The 20,456-nt window shown below is 31.8% G+C and overlaps 2 protein-coding genes across 2 annotated transcripts in view; both read right to left on the bottom strand.

Annotated features, from left to right (window-relative positions):
• LOC130897310 (vasoactive intestinal polypeptide receptor 2-like) overlaps positions 1 to 20,456 on the bottom strand; it is a 97,679-nt gene that overhangs the window by 35,562 nt on the left and 41,661 nt on the right. The window lies entirely within an intron of this gene.
• LOC130897311 (cilia- and flagella-associated protein 298) lies at positions 89 to 2,087 on the bottom strand. The gene is made up of 4 exons (XM_057806092.1): positions 1,856 to 2,087; positions 1,540 to 1,774; positions 1,250 to 1,457; positions 89 to 442 (listed from the first exon to the last, which is right to left on the bottom strand). Exons 1-4 carry the CDS (start codon positions 2,009 to 2,011, stop codon positions 169 to 171), a joined length of 873 nt encoding a protein of 290 aa, XP_057662075.1. The 5' UTR covers positions 2,012 to 2,087; the 3' UTR covers positions 89 to 168.

Here is a 20,456-nt window from a genome sequence, read left to right as displayed (position 1 = left end):
AACTCGAATATAATATTAAACTTATAGATATATTTTTCACCTGATCGTGTTTTTGAAAAGCAGAAAAGCAGAAACTTCGAAATTGGAATTTTTTTGAATAATGCAAATTATATATATTAGTATTATAATAATTACATTTTTAATTTATAGTATTTGAAATTCTAATAACTATGGTCGCCAAGAAATATTATGGAGTCCGTGAAACGCCTTCTTTAAATTTTGACTATCAGCCCAATCAGAATTCAAATAATTGTCGTCGTCATCTTTATCAAGCTTTTTCAGTTCTTCTTGCCTTCTATAAGCGTGGAGCATGAGTTGCTTTCGATCTTCTTCACTCATTACAGGTTCTCTTGCAGGCGCTCCCGAACCTCTTTTTGATATTTTCATTATTACTCTGCATTTTTCGATTTTACCAACGTAATCACCCACAGTTTTATTGTCCCTTAAATAAAAACAATTGTTAAGAAAATTTTCACATTCTTATCCTTGCTGAGAAACAGAACATGTTTTATTTCATTTAATACTAAGAAGCTAGTGTTCAAATAAATGATTATCTTGTGATCAAATTTGATTCAAAGTAAGCAAAAAAAAAAATGTTTACGTATTTCGGTACAAATCTTTATTTCAGCTTTCAAACAAGGCTCTTTGCGAGTTAATACCAGCATGCCACTTGATGCAATTTCCATACATGTGTTGTAAGTCTCGATTGGGATGGCTTACAAAACCGTAAGAGAATTACTTTTTATTGCTTCAGACTTAGGGCACGATCCCTGGAGTGGATTTTTGAGTTTCGATAACAGGAAAAAGCACAAGGAGCCAAATCTTGGCGAAAACGTTGATTGAGTGCTAACTCTGATTTGGTGCTTGGCCAAAAAAACTATCAAAGTAATAATGGAATGTGACAGCGCATTATCTAGGTGAAAAATACAAAAATATCTTCTCACACATCAGGTCATTTACGACAAATTGCTTCAAATCGGCGTATAATACTTTTTATGGACCGTTTCACACTCTTAAATTAATTCAATTCAAATCGATTTTCAACCGATTTTAACATGGTTTTTTAGACATCAGCTTATTTTAAGAGTGCAATTAGCTAGATTGTTGAGCAGTTTTAACGTTATATTCATAAACGTCTGGTCACCTGGCTTCAAAATAAAAATTGTATCTACATCATTTCGGAAACAATATCAATTATTTCTAAATCTATCGACAAACATTTGGAATAACGTCTAATGAAATAAACTACCTGTACATCTCTTTTCCACAAAACCAGAGTTGAGCTGTAACTGGATCTATAACATCCAACGATGCTTGTGTGCCTGAGAGATCTTCTATATTTTCAAACTCCATCCGAATAACATCGTGAGGTGGCAATTTCATGGGATAAACTATAGTTACAGCGCCCTTCAAAATATTTATAGCTTCCTGTACGGTTTTTAGAGTTAAACATTTGTCTAAAATGAAAATGATCACGAATTACGTATTTCGATCGTTTTAGGTAGGTAGTCTCAAGAAAAATGGATGAAAAAAGTTTACCTTGTAGTACCAACTTTTTTGTTACCATATCTCTAGCTTCTGCAATGGCCTTTTTAAGTACTTCTTGCATATTTTTCTTAGGCCGTTTTCCGTTTCTTCTACCTATGGGATCTTTGTTCGTATCGTAACCGCCACTAGGTATACATTTTTCTCCCCAAGTATCAATCAATTTCATTTCTTCAACTTGATCTTCCGTCAAACCTAATATTTCCGGGGGATACAGAGTTCCGTGTTTCTAGAGTAACGAATTTTGGATATTATATATATCAAAAATTTCGTGTAAGTATTTAAAAATGGTTTATATATTTATATTTACCGATAGTTCTTCCATTTCTCCACAAATTCTTTCTATTTTGAGTCGTCCATTATAAATTGCTACTATGGACGTAACCAGATCCTCCACATTAGTGTTTAATGTAGTTTCATAGAGAAATTGGCTCTCATCCTTATGTTTTACATGAATTATAACCATTTTTAATCTGAATATCTGCTTGTAAATATTATACTACTAGTAACTGTCAAAGTATTCAGAAATGTTACGTTGTCAAGACACAGTTTTGTCATTAATCGTTGCCATGGAATCACTTCAACTCAATATCCACAAAAATGTGTGAATAACAGATAGTGTTACATCAATTTCAACAGATAATAATTGTCCTTTCTAATATCTATAGTATTTTCGGCAACACAGATCGTTCTAATTTCCTTTCCTTCCAAATTCTCTGATTATCTCTGATTATCTTGGTTATCCTACAGTCCAGCTTTCAGTATCATATGTTGTTTGATTTTTATTGATTATTGATTAAAATCAGCTTGTTCTTATTCCCTACTAAATTTTTTCTTCGATGGCAACAATTTTTTACCAATATATTTGCATCATGTTACTCTGATTTTTCAGTTGCTCGACGTGTCTACGCACAGCGCTTCTAATATGATATAGTTACGTTTTTCGTCTTTCTTTTCGTGGGGTGAATTAATAAACTGTCTCCTACGTTCTTAGATTATTTACACACTATACAATACACTTAACTTATAATAATTTACTTATAAATATCACTTACTTTTACTAATTCATTCTTTTCACTACGACTATTTATTTAAAACTAATTCATATACCACAAATAGAATTCTACAAGGTTGTATGACAAAAATAAACACAAGAAAAAAATAAATGGACTTTTCTAGAAATTATTTCAAATAAATACTGTAATAAACCGCCTTCTATAATAAAAAGTCGTCCGTTATTTATAAAACACAGAAGGCGCCACGCGAATTCGCCCAATTTTAAAATTCCACTGCAGCTCTACAGGGCCGGCCTAAGGACCCATTTTGCGAGCTTGTTTGTAACAATATATTTCAGTATCAGTGATAACCAATCATAGTCTTTCTTTTTGCTTCTATTTATTACTAAATGATATTTTGAATTCATTTTAACGATGAAGATGAAGTTATATTTGGTTTATTTCCTATGCTTTGATTACCGCAATAGTTGAAGAGACATAGTATAATATCTTTCCGAAAAAATTATCCATATTATCTCAATTCGTAAGTTGTTTTTCCTTCCTCTTGAAATTGGGATTATTTATAATATTGTTAGTATTCTAATGAATTTTCTTGTTTGCAGTTGTTGGCTCCCAGTCTGATGTTATCTAACTTTTCTTTTGTCTTACAAGTAATTTGTTCCTAACATCGATTATGTGTTCCGGATTATTTTGTATTTAATTTTTCTAAAAGAGCAGTCGAAACGACTTTCGAAGTAGTTTATTAGTTCCGTATCATTTGGAAATCTTTCCGTTTCAAACGAGTGGATTGTCTTTTATAGTAAACGTATTCAGTTCTTATTTTATATCCATGTTTTGCTTGTTTTTGATTCGTATATTGTGATAGAATATAAAATATTTCCTATAAAATTTCCCTCTCTGGAAGCACTACTTCAAAAAGTTTGTACGTTCTTGTACTTGAGTTACATTCGTCATTTTTTTTACTTAAAATTGAAATTGCCCTTCTAAATATAATTAAAATATTTTTGAGATTGTCTTATATTCAGTAGACATGTTTATTCTATTATATTACTTTATTATTATTATATTGTCATTTCTGTCTTCGTCGTGTCGTAGACATTACTCAAATAAAAATAAATTCATTTAAACACGAGAAATGTGAGAAGTCAGTCTTTTCTAGGCGAGCTTAAATTGTTCCAGAAGTTTCTGGGGGAAATTTGCTGCTGTTGATTTATCGTAGTTGTTATTAGATTATTATTTTATATGAGGATATAATAGCATGAAAAAAGACGTTGAAAACTTCTATGATCCAATCAAATCAGAGAATCAAGTTCATGGAATACAGTTGAATGATGCGAGAAAGCTGTTCAAGTATTTATTTATTTTATTGGATTTCATTCCATTCGATTCCTTCTTCGAGACTGTCTGGGAACATTGGATTAGTCAGAGGTAGTAGAATTTCATATTTAGAGCCACAGACGAAGATGCGGAGAAGATATATACGAGGGAGGATGGGATTTTCGTAGTATAAGCAATTTTACTGTTTTAGTGCGAGGTGTAAGTAACTATAACTTTCCTTATTACTAATTACAATTAATTTATGGATAATTACTTTCTACTGCATTGTAATAATGTTACAATTTGTGAAAAGTGAATTAAATAAGACTGTTCAAAAATAAAAGTACAGCCGATGTACGAGAAGGAAGTGAAGGTACTTAGGACGATTGAAATTTAATTTGATTTTCAAAGGCAAAGAATATGTCAGTCATATCGCGAAGAAACAAAATCGTTGTCCTAATTTTTAACCAGTTTGACTTGTTGCAGCATTTAATGAAGCTAAAGGGCAAAACATCAAAAAACAACACGAATCGAGTAGTGAATTACCATGCGTGCTATGTTACCGTGTACTTTTTGATGTGTTCTGGTTTTCGTATATGCCCAATGGATTTCATGTGCATTATCTGATAAGCAGAAAGCTACACGACTAATATGAAGTTTCACATTTCCTCTATCGACAATTTCAACAACCAAGGAATTGAAGATTACATCATCTGCCAGTAAAGTTCTTGCAACCATTTTTTCGAATTCATGTGGTGTTATTCTGATCGATTACTTGAACCGTGGCTAGACCATCAATACAAATCCTTTACAAGGTTTTGTGAATGAATAAGAGGCAGTTGGCCGATAGGAAGGGAACAAATTTCTGCATGAAAATTCCAGACTCCATAATGTTAAAGCAGGTGTAGTTATTATTGCTTCTTTCTGAATTTGGAGTAAAGCTGATACGATATACGGTTTTCTTCAGAGAGTAATATGAAAATAAACACCAAAGTTATCGTTTTCAAAGATTGGAGTTGAACAGTTTCCTTCTGAAGACGATAACTTGCTTATCGAAACGCGCGTCAGTCGATGTAATTTTGTGTGTTGGTTAGTAGTAGTATAAACAGTGTGTTCAGTATGAATATCACCAACAGTTTCAAAAATTCCACCTCACCTAGATTTCACTCAATACACTCAAGTATTGCGAGAGGACAGACCATTATAACGTAAACATTATTATTGAATTTAATACGCCATCTGCTATAGAGAATCGTTAATAAAGACATAACATAATATTTGGTTTATTATCAATAGTATCGAATGAAAATAATTATATAAATTAATGATATGTGAAATGATATTACACATAGAGTCAATTTAAAAAGAAAATTTAAACGTATATTATTCCCTGCCTGATCTATGAAATAAGAGACTATTTGAAATATGTTTAAGAAAAGTTATTTCTTCGAGCGAATCATATATAGGTAAATAAACAATGTTTTGAATGTGGACACTACTCTCTTCGAAATGAATGGTACATAAAATAAGTATAATTATTGGAAAAAATATGATTCGTTCACCACATTTTAAATTGATTTTGTCCTCTCGACCACAGGGTTTTATCCACTGCTTCGCCAAGTCTTTTTTTTTGAAAACAAAGTATTTAATACTCATCTCTTTGGTATTTCGATTAGTGTCTCTGCATGTAGCGACGGTATTATGATCTCATAATAGAAAGTACAATCTTTTAAAAGAAAACAATCGTGATTTAAACTTAATAAAGTTCTTTTCAAGCAAATGGAAAGGCGAATTACAAACAGCATCACAAATACTTTTCACAGCTACTTATATTCAGCCTTCTCTTCAAAATGATTTGATAATTTCAAGTCGACTATCCGCATTTTTGCAAATACTTCTCACCTTTATTCAATTCGGTTGACAGCGAACTGAATAGACTTTTAGAGCATTCAATTTTCCAATACCTAATATCGTGAAACGAGTTTGAGTTTTCAATTAATTGTCATATTCACGTTAATGGACATTCTAATTTGAATCTGACAACTTTGTCTTTCTATGCTTAAAGTTTTAATTTGATTGAACTGGAGTTTTTTTACCATCAAAGATTAGTCAAATCTAATAATTATAGAGGGGTATTCAATGATAATATATTTTTATTGTACGATGAATTTTCACTCAATAAAAAGGAGTTGTAGAAAAAATTGTGTTAATTTTCAGACTTCTAGCTATATTTGTTACAGAGGCTAAAATTTTGGGAATCAAAAACTACTTTCTTGTTTATTGATGTTATTCTGGAATGTTTACAAATCTAAACTTCAATTTAAAAGTAACAGGGAACTATGAAAGAAACTGCTGAAGAGGCTCTGCACTCAACTGTAAAATCAATCAAATGATTAGATGATTAAGAGAGTCGAAAATTTCACCTGAATCTTAAGTCTTCATGCGGAAGAGGTGCTTAAATTCAGGAGCTCTTTAGGTACAAATTTGTCAGTCACTACTTTCAGTATGTAAAATGATAATCCGTTTTCCAAAAGATGTTGGTACATACTTTGCTAATAATTGATATCTACGAATCTTTACGGAAGTTTGCAACGAATATCGTTTCAATAATCTTTGGTTAACGTTGTTTACTATTTTGTTTGGAATAAGGGGACAAATTATGCTTTGTTCTTGAAGTTCTCGGTCTCTGAACTAAAGTTTCAGATAGTTCTGCGTCTGGGGTATCATGAGAAACCAGCGCGCTTATATAAACACGTTTCGTACGATCGGAACATTATTGAAATAAAAAAAAAAACAGACAAATAATATCACGGTTCTCGGTACTTATTTAGGTATTGTCCGATTTCGTGGAGAACTTTCCATATAACTTTAGACGGCTACTAAAGTCTTAGTATAATAAAGTAGATATATATCTGTGTTAAGCCAATGATTATTGATCTCTTCTACCAAGAGAACAGTTTAACTAATTACTTTTCTCATTGTCAGGTTATTGAAATATAACTAACAAGTGATAATAATGGTGAAATTTTATTTAATATGTTCCTGAATGAAGAAGTTTCCATGATAGTAATTTTACGAGAAACTGATCCCATGAATAAATTGCAATGGAACAAATTCGTCAAAGGTAGGCAAGTCAAGAAGTTTGATATTTTAAATCCATTTTAATATAACTTAACGATAAATAACTCTTGGGGCTACAGTAAACATCAAATCGGCAAATTTTGGAATCATAACGAGATTATATCGAATTGTTCCTTGTTGACAATTTCTCATTATTATCTCAAACTTTTCGATTCAAATAGCCCAATACAGCCAAATGAAGGTGAAACAAATACATAAAATTAATTAGTATTTGATCTATATCAATCAAATTCCGTCGTAAAGTGCACTCAGTTTATTAAACAAAGTGTAATTTGATTGGAGTAAAATGTGACTAACGAGAATTGAAAGCGTCATATTGACTCGGAAAGAGATTACGACACGTTAAGTGTTTATGATAGAATTCGGTATTAACGTTATCAGAATTCTTCATTAATTGGATAATATATTAACGTTGCCTGACTTCCGAGTAGAATATTAAAGTTTCAATTATATCAAACCAAATTTGATTAGATCATATTTGTTACCTTTTTATTGGTTAGTGATCAATCACTAGAAACTGTCAGCAAACATGTAGGTAGCAGAGAAAAAAAATTTGTTTGGTGCTAAAATACCAGTTCAGCTGATCTAATATTCTCATTCTATCATTTAATTATTCTATATCCTGAAGTATCACAATGATATTCTTATGAAACTAGCAGCACTGCATTTTGAACTACCACCATGCTTGAATACAGCACAAAATAAGCTCAATTGGCGATGAAAGTCCTTCACGAGACTGTGTTTCAGTGGTATAGCGAATGTAAAAGAAGACGAATAACGCTTGGTGATGAGGCACTTGCTGGTAGGCTCTGTTCTCCAGTTACTGTTAGAAACATTGGGAAAATAAAACGTAAGAACGATGAAGATCTAAGGCGCATTTATCAAACGTCAAGTTTTGAAGTAACAGACAATAGAACATACATACCTCTAGATGATATTTCTAGAGCTTTGTGTGGATTCGCAAAGATTTAGCAACTTACAGTAATAGCAAACTGGTACACAACAAATTTTGATCTGTAGCTTTTGAGTTAGTTAATAGGAGGACCGTTTTTACTCAAAATTCGATCGCTCCGCGCTGACTCTACGCGGGCAGAAGAAAGCGGGCATGCGCTGTAGGCGACTGCGAAGCTCTCGCACTACACACTCCGCCATTGTTGAGATTCATTCGTCAGTCGGCGTTGTGCTACAGCTACGTTAACATATCTGCCAATATTGATGCTCCCGCCAAGAGTGAATTTCGAAATTTGATTCGTTATTTACTGGCTGAAGGCTATCGGAAAATGAATCGTGTGTATGAGGAAAACTTCATGAGTGATGGTGTTGTGCGTGAATGGTGTCGAACGTTTAAAGATGGCCGTAATGATGTGCCTGATGAAGGGGGCCAAGAACGCAAATCTGTCGTTTGAGATGACCTGATTCAACGAGTTAACAGAATGGTTAAAGAAAACCGCAGATTCACCATTACTGCTCTGTCTACAGAATTTCCAGAAGTTTCAATGTCGGTTTTGTAACTGGTGGCAACTTTATTTGAATATAATATTGAAAAGCTTGTCCACAAATATGATAAATATCTCAATCTTTCCGGTGATTATGTCGAAAAGTAACTGTAAGTGTACCAATCTTTTGGTGATAAAATTATTGTTTTATATGAACTTGTCTTTTATTTATAGCCTATCGGAAAGAAGACAGTTTATTGTTTTTTCTATTGCCTGATTTGGTCATGTGTGATATCTGTTTATTTCTGAACACAAAGAAACATTTACGTGGTCGAAGTTTCAAAGTAAGACTAAGGTATTCATCAAGCTTTTGTCAGCCTTCCAACACATGAATGGATTCAAGATTTTAAGATGTGGGCTCAACTAAAAATTACCCCATACTGGCCGATCAAAAATCGTAATTATAAAAAAATCCTTGTACATTCATTCGAATTATTCCATTTCAACTTGGTGTGAATAAAGAATTTGTAATACTATTGAAAAAAGAAAGTTCAATCTTCAGTTAGTACAAGAATAATTTCAAGATGATCGTGATTACAGGATTGAATTCTGTGAAAACACTGATCCTCATTTTGTAAGTAAGATAATTTTTTTTTTATGAATCCACGCTTAAGTTAAATGATAGTTAAGTTAGTAAGTGAATTAGTGGAGTTAATCGCTACAATTTTAGAAAATAGAGTGATACTAATCGTGGTGTGGACAGGTATTATCGGCAAAACTATAAGAAGGACAATACGATATGCAGAGGCTTTCAAAATCAATGAAATTCGATTTCAGCTATTAGAGTTCCTGTTAAAATTACTCAAATAAAGTTTTCGAAAACCGAAGGTTTACAACAAAGGTATAATGTAATGTCCAGCAAGGTCTTCCGATATATCATCACCTAGACTATTTTTTCTAGGGATATCTAAAAAATATTATTATCCAGATGAAATCTGATAATCGGGATAATTCAAGAAATGAAATACGATATTAGCTCGTGAAATAACGAATCAACAATTGTGTAATTCCATTCCGACATTTCGTAATAGATTTGGTTAACCCGATCATGATCTGTATTTTCCGGAATTGAACCGGATCACGTTTCACGATTGTTCGGTAACCGAACGAAATAATTGGGTCATATCCATATAGTAGTATACTTCTTACTCTATTTTGTGGGTAAAAACGATCAGCGGACAGGTTGTCTCGATATTGTAAAAGGGATCGATTCTTATGAGCAGCATAAAGTTCCCAGATAACTCATCTGTTTATTATAATTAAACTTAATGTGACAATTTTGACGCATCCAGCGCAGCGGTCGGACGTCGAGATTTAAATTACTGGTTTCGATAAACTAAAAATAAAATGATTCCCAGTTTTTTGGATGTATTATCTTCAAACTTAGTGGATCATCCGTAGAGGGTGTTCGTACAAGAGTTAATCATTTCAGTTTTGATCCTTGTCATTCATGGAGACAGTGAGTCTCTATTGTGCAATAGTAAGTTATTATGTTAGCTCAAGACCAGCAGTGAATGAGTTGGTATGAACGGTGTTATCGATGGTAAGCATATTGGTTTTATTTCTATGTTAATCATTTTATTTCTCTTTTGTTATAACTTATCATTTCCTCGGTGAAATTCCTAGGAGTAGGCAGATTGAGTCTTTGGATGATCTTTGCGTGATTCGTTCCGTGGAGCTAGCAGATTGAGACCACGGAATCAAATCACTTCTTACAAATGAACGAATAACCATCCTATCTCCACTCTTTTCTTGATAATGGCTTCAAAGTTGGAGCCGAAACGTCAAGAATTTTCAAAATTCTAACGTGGTCAACATCACGTAATTACCCACTATTGCACAATAGAGACCCATTGTCTTTATTTGTGATAAGGATCAAAACTGAAATGGCAAAAAGATGGCACACTTACTTGCGCTCCATTATTCTTACTAAGTACTTGAAGGTGTCGACTTCTTCAAAGGTGAGGTCATTTATCTTTGTGAACTTTCTTCTTTCTTTCAATTGTCATATATTTTATATTTACAATTGTTTCTAATGTAACTTTTTCGGTCTCTTTACTTTAATGTTAAATCTTCTAGTATCTGAACTAAATGTGTGTTTCTAAAGCTCATTTCACTACAAAGTTGCCAAAAGTTTTGATATAATCGTAAAAATGTATCTTGGAAAAGGTGAATTTTTCATTGAGCAGACAAGCGGAGCCCCTTTTCTTGAAAAACTACACGACAGATTACAGTTATTAAGTTTTTTCACAGTCCATTCTGACATTTTCTAACAATCTATAACAATGGCTTGTAGATTCGCATTTCGATCATCCAGACAATTGGAAAAGTTTTTACTGCAAATGTGTGTGAGACATCATTTCTTACTCTAAAAGATTGCGCTATAAATCGCTTTTATGAAATATCGAATCAAGATTTCATAGTTGGGTAGCGTGGAAAAAAGTATGAAAATATATTACATTTTGTGCGCCCATTCTTTTGATAAAAATTTTTGGAGCAGCGCTCTCAGAGAACAATCTTACTGTTATGTATTAAAAATTTCAATATCATAAATATTTCCATCTCTAAAATTGGATTATATTTGTGAAAATTTTGGAGTAGAGTGATTGAATATATACATGGTGATTCAATGACGATAAGAAATATTTTATACAAAACTACAGGTTGAACTTTGAATACCTAAATCAAAACATTTCAATATTTGGTAATCGATTTAGTGATTAAGTTTAGTGAGTTGTAGGATTAGCCACGTACCAAAGGAGTACGGAAGAGCCAGGAGAGGATGCTTTCTTTCCTACATTCTACACCATTGGCAAAATTGTCATTATAATACAATTTTCTAATACTTTTCATTACACTTCATTTAACTTACTCCATTTGTTTATTTAGATTGAACTTTCTAGTCAAATATTCACTAAAGAAATTTGTGAAATATTTGATAAAATAGTTTGAATTAATGAACTTATTTTTGCGATAAAACAATATATATTCAACAAATGATCAAAACATAAAGACATCAACATTTTTTATGAATATTTATTATTATTTACATTATTTCATCCCCTTGTCTTGTCAAGAGTAAATTATACTCCGCAACCATCTGTAACACGGAACTAACAGAGATTTTCTGGTTTATAAGCAAAGTTTGAATTACTCACAGATGTAATGTAGACGTAAGTAAGTTTGAGAATAATATTATCCAAATACTTTCGTTATTATGAAAAGGAAATTGAAAATGGAATGTAAAACCGACGTCGTATTATCAATACGACCGTGAAACTTTCTAATATGTCTTGATTGGGGAAACTTTTTTGTGAAAATGAAGATAGAGGAATTGGAAATTAGCGTGGTATTAAAAATATAACTAACGTCATAGATAAAGTACAAAAAGAAGTAGGTAAAACAAATGCAAATAAAGATAATTAGATAGAGAAACGATTGTTGTTCTGAACGTTTTTCTACAATATTTTAGTTGTATAGAAATTTATTTTATGCCCAGTTTGAACATGATGCTACATCACACATTTCGAATCCGCTTAATGTCAATAATAATATATTTTTCCAAAAACAAAAAGGATAACGAACTTTCCACATCTTCAGAACATGCCAATAGGTTCCCTATAAATACCAGCTGTTTATAAATGACATATCTTGTGAACATAGAGGCCATGCAAAGTATCTCTGTCAGTGAAATTACGCACCATCTTGCTGGTAAATGAAGTTCTGAGGTTTATGTTATTCCAATTAAATGAAGAGTCAATTTTTTGGTTTATTTCTCTTTGTACTGGATGGTAGCGGAAATATATTATACTGCAACTCCATTACTTACTTAATAGAGACGCCTGGTAAGTGAAGCAAAACACATGGTAGGAAACTACCAACTACCAAGGTAAATCGATTCATTTGGTACACGTACGAATAAAAGAATAGTGGATAGTCGAGTTCAGAGGGATTAGCACAGATATAAAAAACAAAAAAAATCTCAAAACGCCAAAATAAAACTCATTCATTTTTTACTGGGAGCAAATTTCAATAAATAATTCCAAATAGACTGATTTAGATCCAAATACAAGGCGATATAGAAATATCCTAAATTTTCGAATAGGTTTTAAATTTTTCTCTATTATTCAAGTGTACGAGTAGATCTAATGTGTATATTATTTTAGATGCTTATTAAATTGTAATTTTCCATGAAATATAATACATAGTTTTATTTTTTTCTAATTACATCAATACCTTGCTTGTTCCGACTAAATATCTTTTTGGAATTGGGAAAGGCGATTCGAATGGTTTTCATTGGAAATTTTCAATTAGCCTGGGATTTATGTGTACAGATGAACATTTTTACACTTACAGATGATCGGAAATTCCCTACTCTATCAAATATTATTTGGTTGACTTTATTTACAGCTTTCGAAACTTGTACTTGTAAATTCGATTAATGAATCTACGATTTCATCCTGAAACTTATAAATTGAATATTAAAACGTAAAATTGCTTTCATTTCACATAATATCGAAAGTTCTAATGAGAAGAATGGAGAAGGATGTTGTAACATCGGTTGATTAAAGAAAAAAGTTGCAGAAAAGAGACCACGATGTCTCTTGAAAACATGAGCGAATGCAATGTGTTAAGCAATATTTCACGACATAACAATCTTTCTGGTTCACACATTTACCGATGTAGTGTGGATTTCTGGTCGTATTGTGTCTCTTTTCCCATTAATAATAATCATAGCTTGTTTTGAGCATTAGTATGATACATTTCCACAATTTTTTTGGTTTTTTCGAGTCACGTAATCAATGTTTATGTTTATTATTCCTGACAAGAAATAATTTTCTTCATCTGATAAATGTGAGATATGAAGAGATTGTATATTAGCATGGCATGAATTCGAAAATGTTTGCCAACATATAAGAGTGGGTAAAACAAGCATAATATCGAGTAAAAGTTTATTATTCAATGAGCAGGTAATAGAATACTATAATTTATCTGTAACTGCCACGAAAATTACACAATATATTATTAGTTTTTGCCAATATAATAATTATAATTAATGGTACTTCGAGTAGTAGTTGTATTTCTAATATTGTTAATACTTTGTATGATAGTTATTCTGTCATATACTTACAAAATTTTTTTTCCTCGTTCTAAATTGTTATTTATGTTGTCGTCGATGCAGTCTGTTTTTTCACAGCTGTGATGTTATCACTCCTGTTCATACACCCGTGTAAAGTTCAGGATCTTTCAGTTCTAGAAACACACTAATTTGTTTGTCCATAGCTGTCAACTCGTTTATCCCAAATTGTTTTATGGTGCATTAACCTTTCTGGCAATCAAACAAATAATAAATAATTGAAAAGTCTTCATTTTGGTCACAAGTATATTGACTGAACTCCGATGTATACTTTGGTAAATACAGGAATGAATGTGCGTTACTAGATGATGGTAGTAGGGATTAGTACGGTCCCTCAAGCAGATATACTTGACTAGTATTGTCAGTTCTATTGTATCTGTTAGATAGTGAAGAGCACTGCACATTGTTTTTACTGGATACCGAGATAAAATATATTTTATTCTGTGATACAGAATTTAGTACTCTGATTATTTACCGAACTTATTCACCAAGCGCATATTACCCTCTTTGCCATACAAATACTTTCTCATTTTAACTTCGTGCCTCTCGTACGTTTCTAGACATTCACTCTTGTATTTGCCAAATTGTAATCTTTTATATCTTGGCTTTGTTTGATAAGAAGCCTTTGGACTAGTGTTTTAGAAGCGCTTGCAGTTTCACATAATTTTTCAGCTGTTATGGTGGATATTCAGGGTACTTTTTATATCGAGTAAAATACCGATAGTAAGGAAGACTTGTACTTCTTGTTCAATTACGTAAAATACACCAGCACGAAAAAGAGTTTTTTTCCGTAAAATTCTGGCTTTACTTCCCCTTTGATGTTGCAGCAGATTTTGTTTGGCTTGCTACTACCTCCAATAATTAGGATTTCTTGATTGTAATCGAAGGAATTAATATTAAATTGGAGAGGACTGTGTTTGGTTTACATTTTGTTTATTAAGATTAGTACTACTGACCTTGACTAGAAGAGATTCCCTCCTATATCTAATGGTGTTATGCAACCCCAATATGTTTGATTTATAAGCATTCGTACTAGTCGTACGAAAACATATAGAACTCATAATGAAATTCACAAAATGTACAAAGTTTTTCGTCATGGCTACAGCAGCAACAACAACCTTAAATAGCTAGACGGTTTTTCAAATTTATGGTATATTAAATAAAAATGTAAGGGTACCTAATACTGTAAAGTAATATCTAAGAAAGAAATATCGTGCTATATGTTTTATTCAAATATGTATCAAAGGTTATAAAGTAAATTCATACAAAACGATATAAATAATAATAATAATCTTTATAAACAACACAGGGTCCTTTCCTGAATAAATTCTTTGTTTTCAAAAAAGGTGGTTGAGAGGGATATAAGGGCGGATGAATTTTTATTTTAATCTAAATCGGAATCTGATTCCGACGAGGACGAATCAGCTCTTAAATTTATTATTAGAGGTTCCACTTGTTTTTCCATTAAATTATCAATGTCCCACATTTTATTTCGAAAAAAGCGGACATGTTGGATTGCCTTACTCCAATTGGTTTGGATAATATTATTTAAAGCTTTAGTAAATAAAGTTTGGACATCACTAATTTTAAATGTTGTGTTTTTCCTTGCCACCTCACCCTTGATTTGTGCCCATATGAGTTCAATTGGGTTGAATTCACAATGGTAAGGTGGCAATCGTAAAACAATTTTATTTTTCTCTTTGGCCATCTCATCAACGACATATCTTTGGACTAATGGCCGATTCTCGTTAACCAATGCCAATAGTTCTGCCCGCACCATATTGTTTTCAAAATGAATATTTCGTTCCCTTAACCACTGTTGTATGTCCGCTTTTCTTGTGGAACTTGTGGGACACTGGTCTAATTTTCTGGAATGGTAGGATGCATTGTCCATTACAATAAAAATAAGAATAATAAAAATTAAAGTACATGTTTAACATGCGCTATTATACAGTCACATAATTCTTACTGTAAAAGCGCATGTTAGAAATGTACTTTAATTTTTAATTTTTATCAAAGTAAATAAATAACATAATAAAACAAAAGCTTAAAATAATTATTAATATAAAATTTTTAGAATATAATAATAATAAATTAATGTAGCTGTGTGAACTTGACTTTCTCAGACATTGCTTCAGCCAATACGAATCGTTATTAAAGGTAGCATCCCATGAGCTGATCACGCGTTTTTATTGTTCTCATTACCGACCGGCCAGATTATAATCATTAATAATTTTCAATTGACAAGAGTGAGCACTGTCATTACTTGTATCTGGTATTCTCTTAGAAATTCACAGATTACGTGTTGGTTGTAAATAAAAAAAATATTATATTGAAAAAACATAACTACATTGTTTTATATTTTCTTATTGCCAGACTACTTTATATTATTGTGACCTCGTTGTTCAAATGTGACCTCATACTCGCTTCATTATGTGCTTCAATTTTTCACTATATGAACCGTATTTGTATCAGGTTCAATATCTGAATACTTTTTTCGCATCTACATATCTAATTTGCATAACGAAATATTTGGAATACATATTACGTTCAATGATTTTATTCCAATACTTTTATCATATTTCAAATTTTCAACAAAAAGTGAGATAAATCAATAATGTATAATCAAGAAATCTCAATCTACCGCATCTCTGTTCAATTTACATTTTCAAGGTATTCTCTCGAACTAACACCAGTTTGACTTATTAGATTATTAATGTTTAACCACAACGCTTCCCTCGTGATTTCCGTACTGATGAAATTAGATCGTGGTTTTCCATTAATATACCGCTAAACACAATAACAAATTGTCTAAGTATTTCGTCTGCTATAGGTTTTGGTAAATATTTTGAGATTAATAAATAGTGGTTGTAACCGCTTCCCATATTTATACTATTTAGTTTGGTTAATTGTTTTGGCGTATATACTTCAGCGGAAGTATTTTTTTCGACAACCATTTTCAAGCATATGAACTTCATGTCCCTCTTCTCACGTCCGGACATACTGGTAAATACCACTGCATCTGGAGTTACATTCCCTGATTTGCGATTAGACGACAAAATTATTTTATTCTTTCGCTCTGTTTAATATATTGTACCCCTTTTTAAATAGTGCCTCATATGATAGTTTCACAGAAAAGACAAAAAACAATTCTAATTTCAGTACTTACGCTTACGAAAGTCGGTATTAATTTAGATTGGAAATGTTTCTATTCAGAAATGATGTTAATTTAAGATAATTGTTTAACTTTATCCATCATTAATTGATTGGACTAACCAAATCGGTTAACTAATGAAACTGCTTTCTCCAAAATACTCATTCGAATTTAATTGAATACAATATGAAATTGCGATTGAGATTGGAACATTGGTTTATGCATGTTGGAGTATCACCTCATGTTGAGGACAAAGTAAAAGATTTTCTAGATCGCCAATATCCAAATAAGTATATTATTATAATTATATTATAATTGTCCTCTAGAGTGGCCTCCCCGCTCATAGAACCTCAATAAATGTGATCAATTTCTTTGGGGGGCGTTACAGGGACTATTTATTCTCCTCCACTTGATTTCCGAGAAGAATTGTGGATTCGCATTTCTAAAAAATGTTATGCTACTGCCAAGTGTCATCCTCAATTTTCGACAAAGAAGGATTTTGTGTCTAACATAAAAAGGTGAACATTTTCAGCGGTTTTATCAATTTTTATTTCTCTCAAATTGTTATTATTGAAAAGAATCTATTTATTTGTTAAATCTAAAATAAAATTCATACCCAATGCTATGTGGAAATAAAAGTTATTTTTTTAAATCAACTAAAATTATTTAAATCAGTTGCAGAATTAAATTATCCATGATATGAAAATAACATTTTCTAAATCGACTGACATATAAAAAAACTGAAATTTAAAGGTTAGGTTCGATCTTCGACCTTTTACTTACCATTACTCAATGTACTTAATAATTAATTTGGTATTTTTGAGTTGAGTTTAAGAAATTAATTGGAATACAATAGAAGTACATTGCCCCAAATTATCATATTTTGGGCTCCCCTATACTCTGCAATGTGTTGGTTGTTATGTGGAACGCCCAGTATAAGTTGTTATATCTTTACCGCAAAATTCACGCTCGGATTTTCATTGATTCAATTAGATAGTTTTCTAATAAAATTATGGACTGCATTTTTACTTCATCGTTCAACTTTAAGCTAACAGTTTATTACCAAAAATTGAAAGAAACTGAAATTATTGATTGTTGTAACAACCAGATGGATACAAAACAACCAGTTGCAGCTGCTGGGAAAGTCGAGAAATATATGAAATACTCTAAGAAATGGTGCCAAACAAACACTGGTACCACAAATTGGAAGAAAACTAGAAAATATTTAGAAAATTGAAGGCATTTCCTATATAGTTCAGTCTCTGAAGACGATAACTTGATTATCGAAACGCGCGTCAGAGAGTGTAGTTGTGAGTGTTGATGTAATGGTAGTGTAAACGGTATTTTCTATGTTTTCATTTGAAACTTAGTGATTATAACAATAATAGTTACTTTATTTAATCATAATTAAATTTGTTATTATCAGCATATATCATTTAAATTATTCTTGAAAACAAATTGTATCAAAATTCACGCCAAAATTTTCAAATTATATTATTTAGTATGTTGGTGTCAAAACATCTTATGCAAATCGCGTCTATCTTATGATTCACCCATTAACTTTCCAATTATTTCTGAAATGATTGTCTTAGTAATTGAGTTCAACCTCAGCATATCTTTATCCGTTTCTACGATTCTACGAATTAATACTTTTCTTGATTACCATACCCTATTACGATATTTTCAAAAACGATCGATATCGTCCGGCCTAACGACAATGGGTTTGACATAAAAATAGTTGGGGTAGAAAAGATTTTTTTCATACTAACAACTCAAAAACATTTATGTTGGATATTCGAAACCTCACTGTCATATTTACCGACCACAACATATATATGGAACGTTTTAACTGATGAATAATAAATTAGAAAATATTGGAAATAGGTAAAAATTTGTTGAATATTGAATTTATTGTGAATAAAATTTGAATAAACGTAGTTTTTTGTTATGACTCAAATATATTTGAGTAATGAAGAAGCTGATCAATTGGAGTTTGTTATAACTTATAAGAAAACGACATTACCAACAAAATGTACAAATCCTCGTTGATACCCTGGCAAACCGCTACACGATTCGTTTTCTCGATTTCGATAGACCAGACGCTATTTTCCAAAAACCACAACATAATGACCGTGTGACAATATGGTGTGTAGCGTCAACACATGTTATTATCACTCTGTATTTCTTTGAGTATGATAATAGTAAACCTGTTACTGTTACCCTAGATAATTATAGAAACTCGAAATGGGATACCATTTGTCTCAGAAGGAACATTCGGATGGAAAACCAGTTCTTTCAGTAGACCAGGGTGACCAGTCATACTCCTTGACAATCACTAGAATTGTTGCAGGAAGACGAAACGTGATTTCCGGAGGTATTATCTCATTTATCCATCACATTATTCTGATCTTACGTCACCGGGTGCCGACCTATGATCTAGGTTGAAGGAGAAAATCTTCAGTGGTACAGACTTTTACGTTTTTGAAAATAATCTTTTTTCGAATATTTTTGAAAATCTGGATGGTCGTTATGAATAGTGAGTTATTAGATATTTGAATTATCAGACTAACATACAGTTGAGATATGGGTTGAGAGGAAGTCTTTATAGTAACTGGGCTTGAAATTTTTTGAAATTGGACCAATATATGTAATGTAGAAAATTTCTTATTCCTGGTAGAAGATGGTTAAGCTTTGTTCATTATGGTGGAACGTTTTTTTTACGTATTTTTTCTATTTAGTATAGGCGGAACAAAAACGTAAAAGTTGCCAATTTATAAATAAAATAGTTATTTTCCTAACAAGTGCCGAAAGTGATACTTTCCCGCACGCGACTGCAGTTGTCCCGCCAGTTTTTCGGGCAAGCGGTCAAGTGCGAGCAAGACACTTTACGCATGAGTTAGGAACATTATTTTTTCTACGACCGTATATACAAAAAAGTATACCATCCCATTTTTCAAAAATTATTTTATTCCAACACAGATAATAATATACAAAATTTTAACCAAAAACTATTAATTATTATAAATATTAATATTGAAAGCACAATTTGTTGTATTCTGTAGACTAGTAAGAATTGCCGGTCCAGTGGAGTTATTTGGTTTCAACTGGAAGGTAAATAACGTCGATGAGGATGGCATCGGTTTCAAGTCATTTGGCAGGTAACAGCTCGGAATTAGTTTCATTTGAAGCCTTCAAAATGGCTTCGGGAAGTTCTTCGTCGGATGATGATGAATAAATATTCTTGTATCGAATTCGGTTTAATGTGGTTTAATTTAGAAGAAGATTGCACTTATTCGGTCACTTCCAAGACGTTTTGAACAACTTTGACTTTTTAGTAACAATTACATGGTTATATAAAAAATATCTGAATTATTTTATATTTTCAAAAAATTAAAAATGCTACAAAAAGCTAGAAAAGGTTTAAATTTTATTTGATGGACTATTTCGTAAAAAACTATCTAATAAGGTCAAAATTTGCATAATTTTACTTTTTCGCACTAAAATGTGTGCGGGAAAATGGGTTAAAACGCACGGTCGTAGAAAAAATATATATAATTATATATAAAAAAAGAAATGTACATTTTAATAAGAAATAACAGTGAACTCTTAAATTTTTTAACATAGTGATGGCTTAGGTCGTAGATACAGTC

The sequence above is a fragment of the Diorhabda carinulata genome, chromosome 8 (assembly GCF_026250575.1).
Source record: "Diorhabda carinulata isolate Delta chromosome 8, icDioCari1.1, whole genome shotgun sequence".
Lineage (NCBI taxonomy): Eukaryota > Metazoa > Arthropoda > Insecta > Coleoptera > Chrysomelidae > Diorhabda > Diorhabda carinulata.
This window is presented reverse-complemented; position numbering and strand designations above follow the sequence as displayed.

What these genes read in the sequence shown, in the direction of transcription:
- LOC130897311 (XM_057806092.1), bottom strand. Translation starts at nt 2,011, where the DNA reads ATGGTTATAATTCATGTAAAACATAAGGATGAGAGCCAATTTCTCTAT. An exon ending in GAGAAATGGAAGAACTATCG is followed by an intron (nt 1,775 to 1,855) that starts GTAAATATAAAT and finishes TCGTTACTCTAG; the next exon opens with AAACACGGAACTCTGTATCC. An exon ending in AAAAAAGTTGGTACTACAAG is followed by an intron (nt 1,458 to 1,539) that starts GTAAACTTTTTT and finishes TTTTCATTTTAG; the next exon opens with ACAAATGTTTAACTCTAAAA.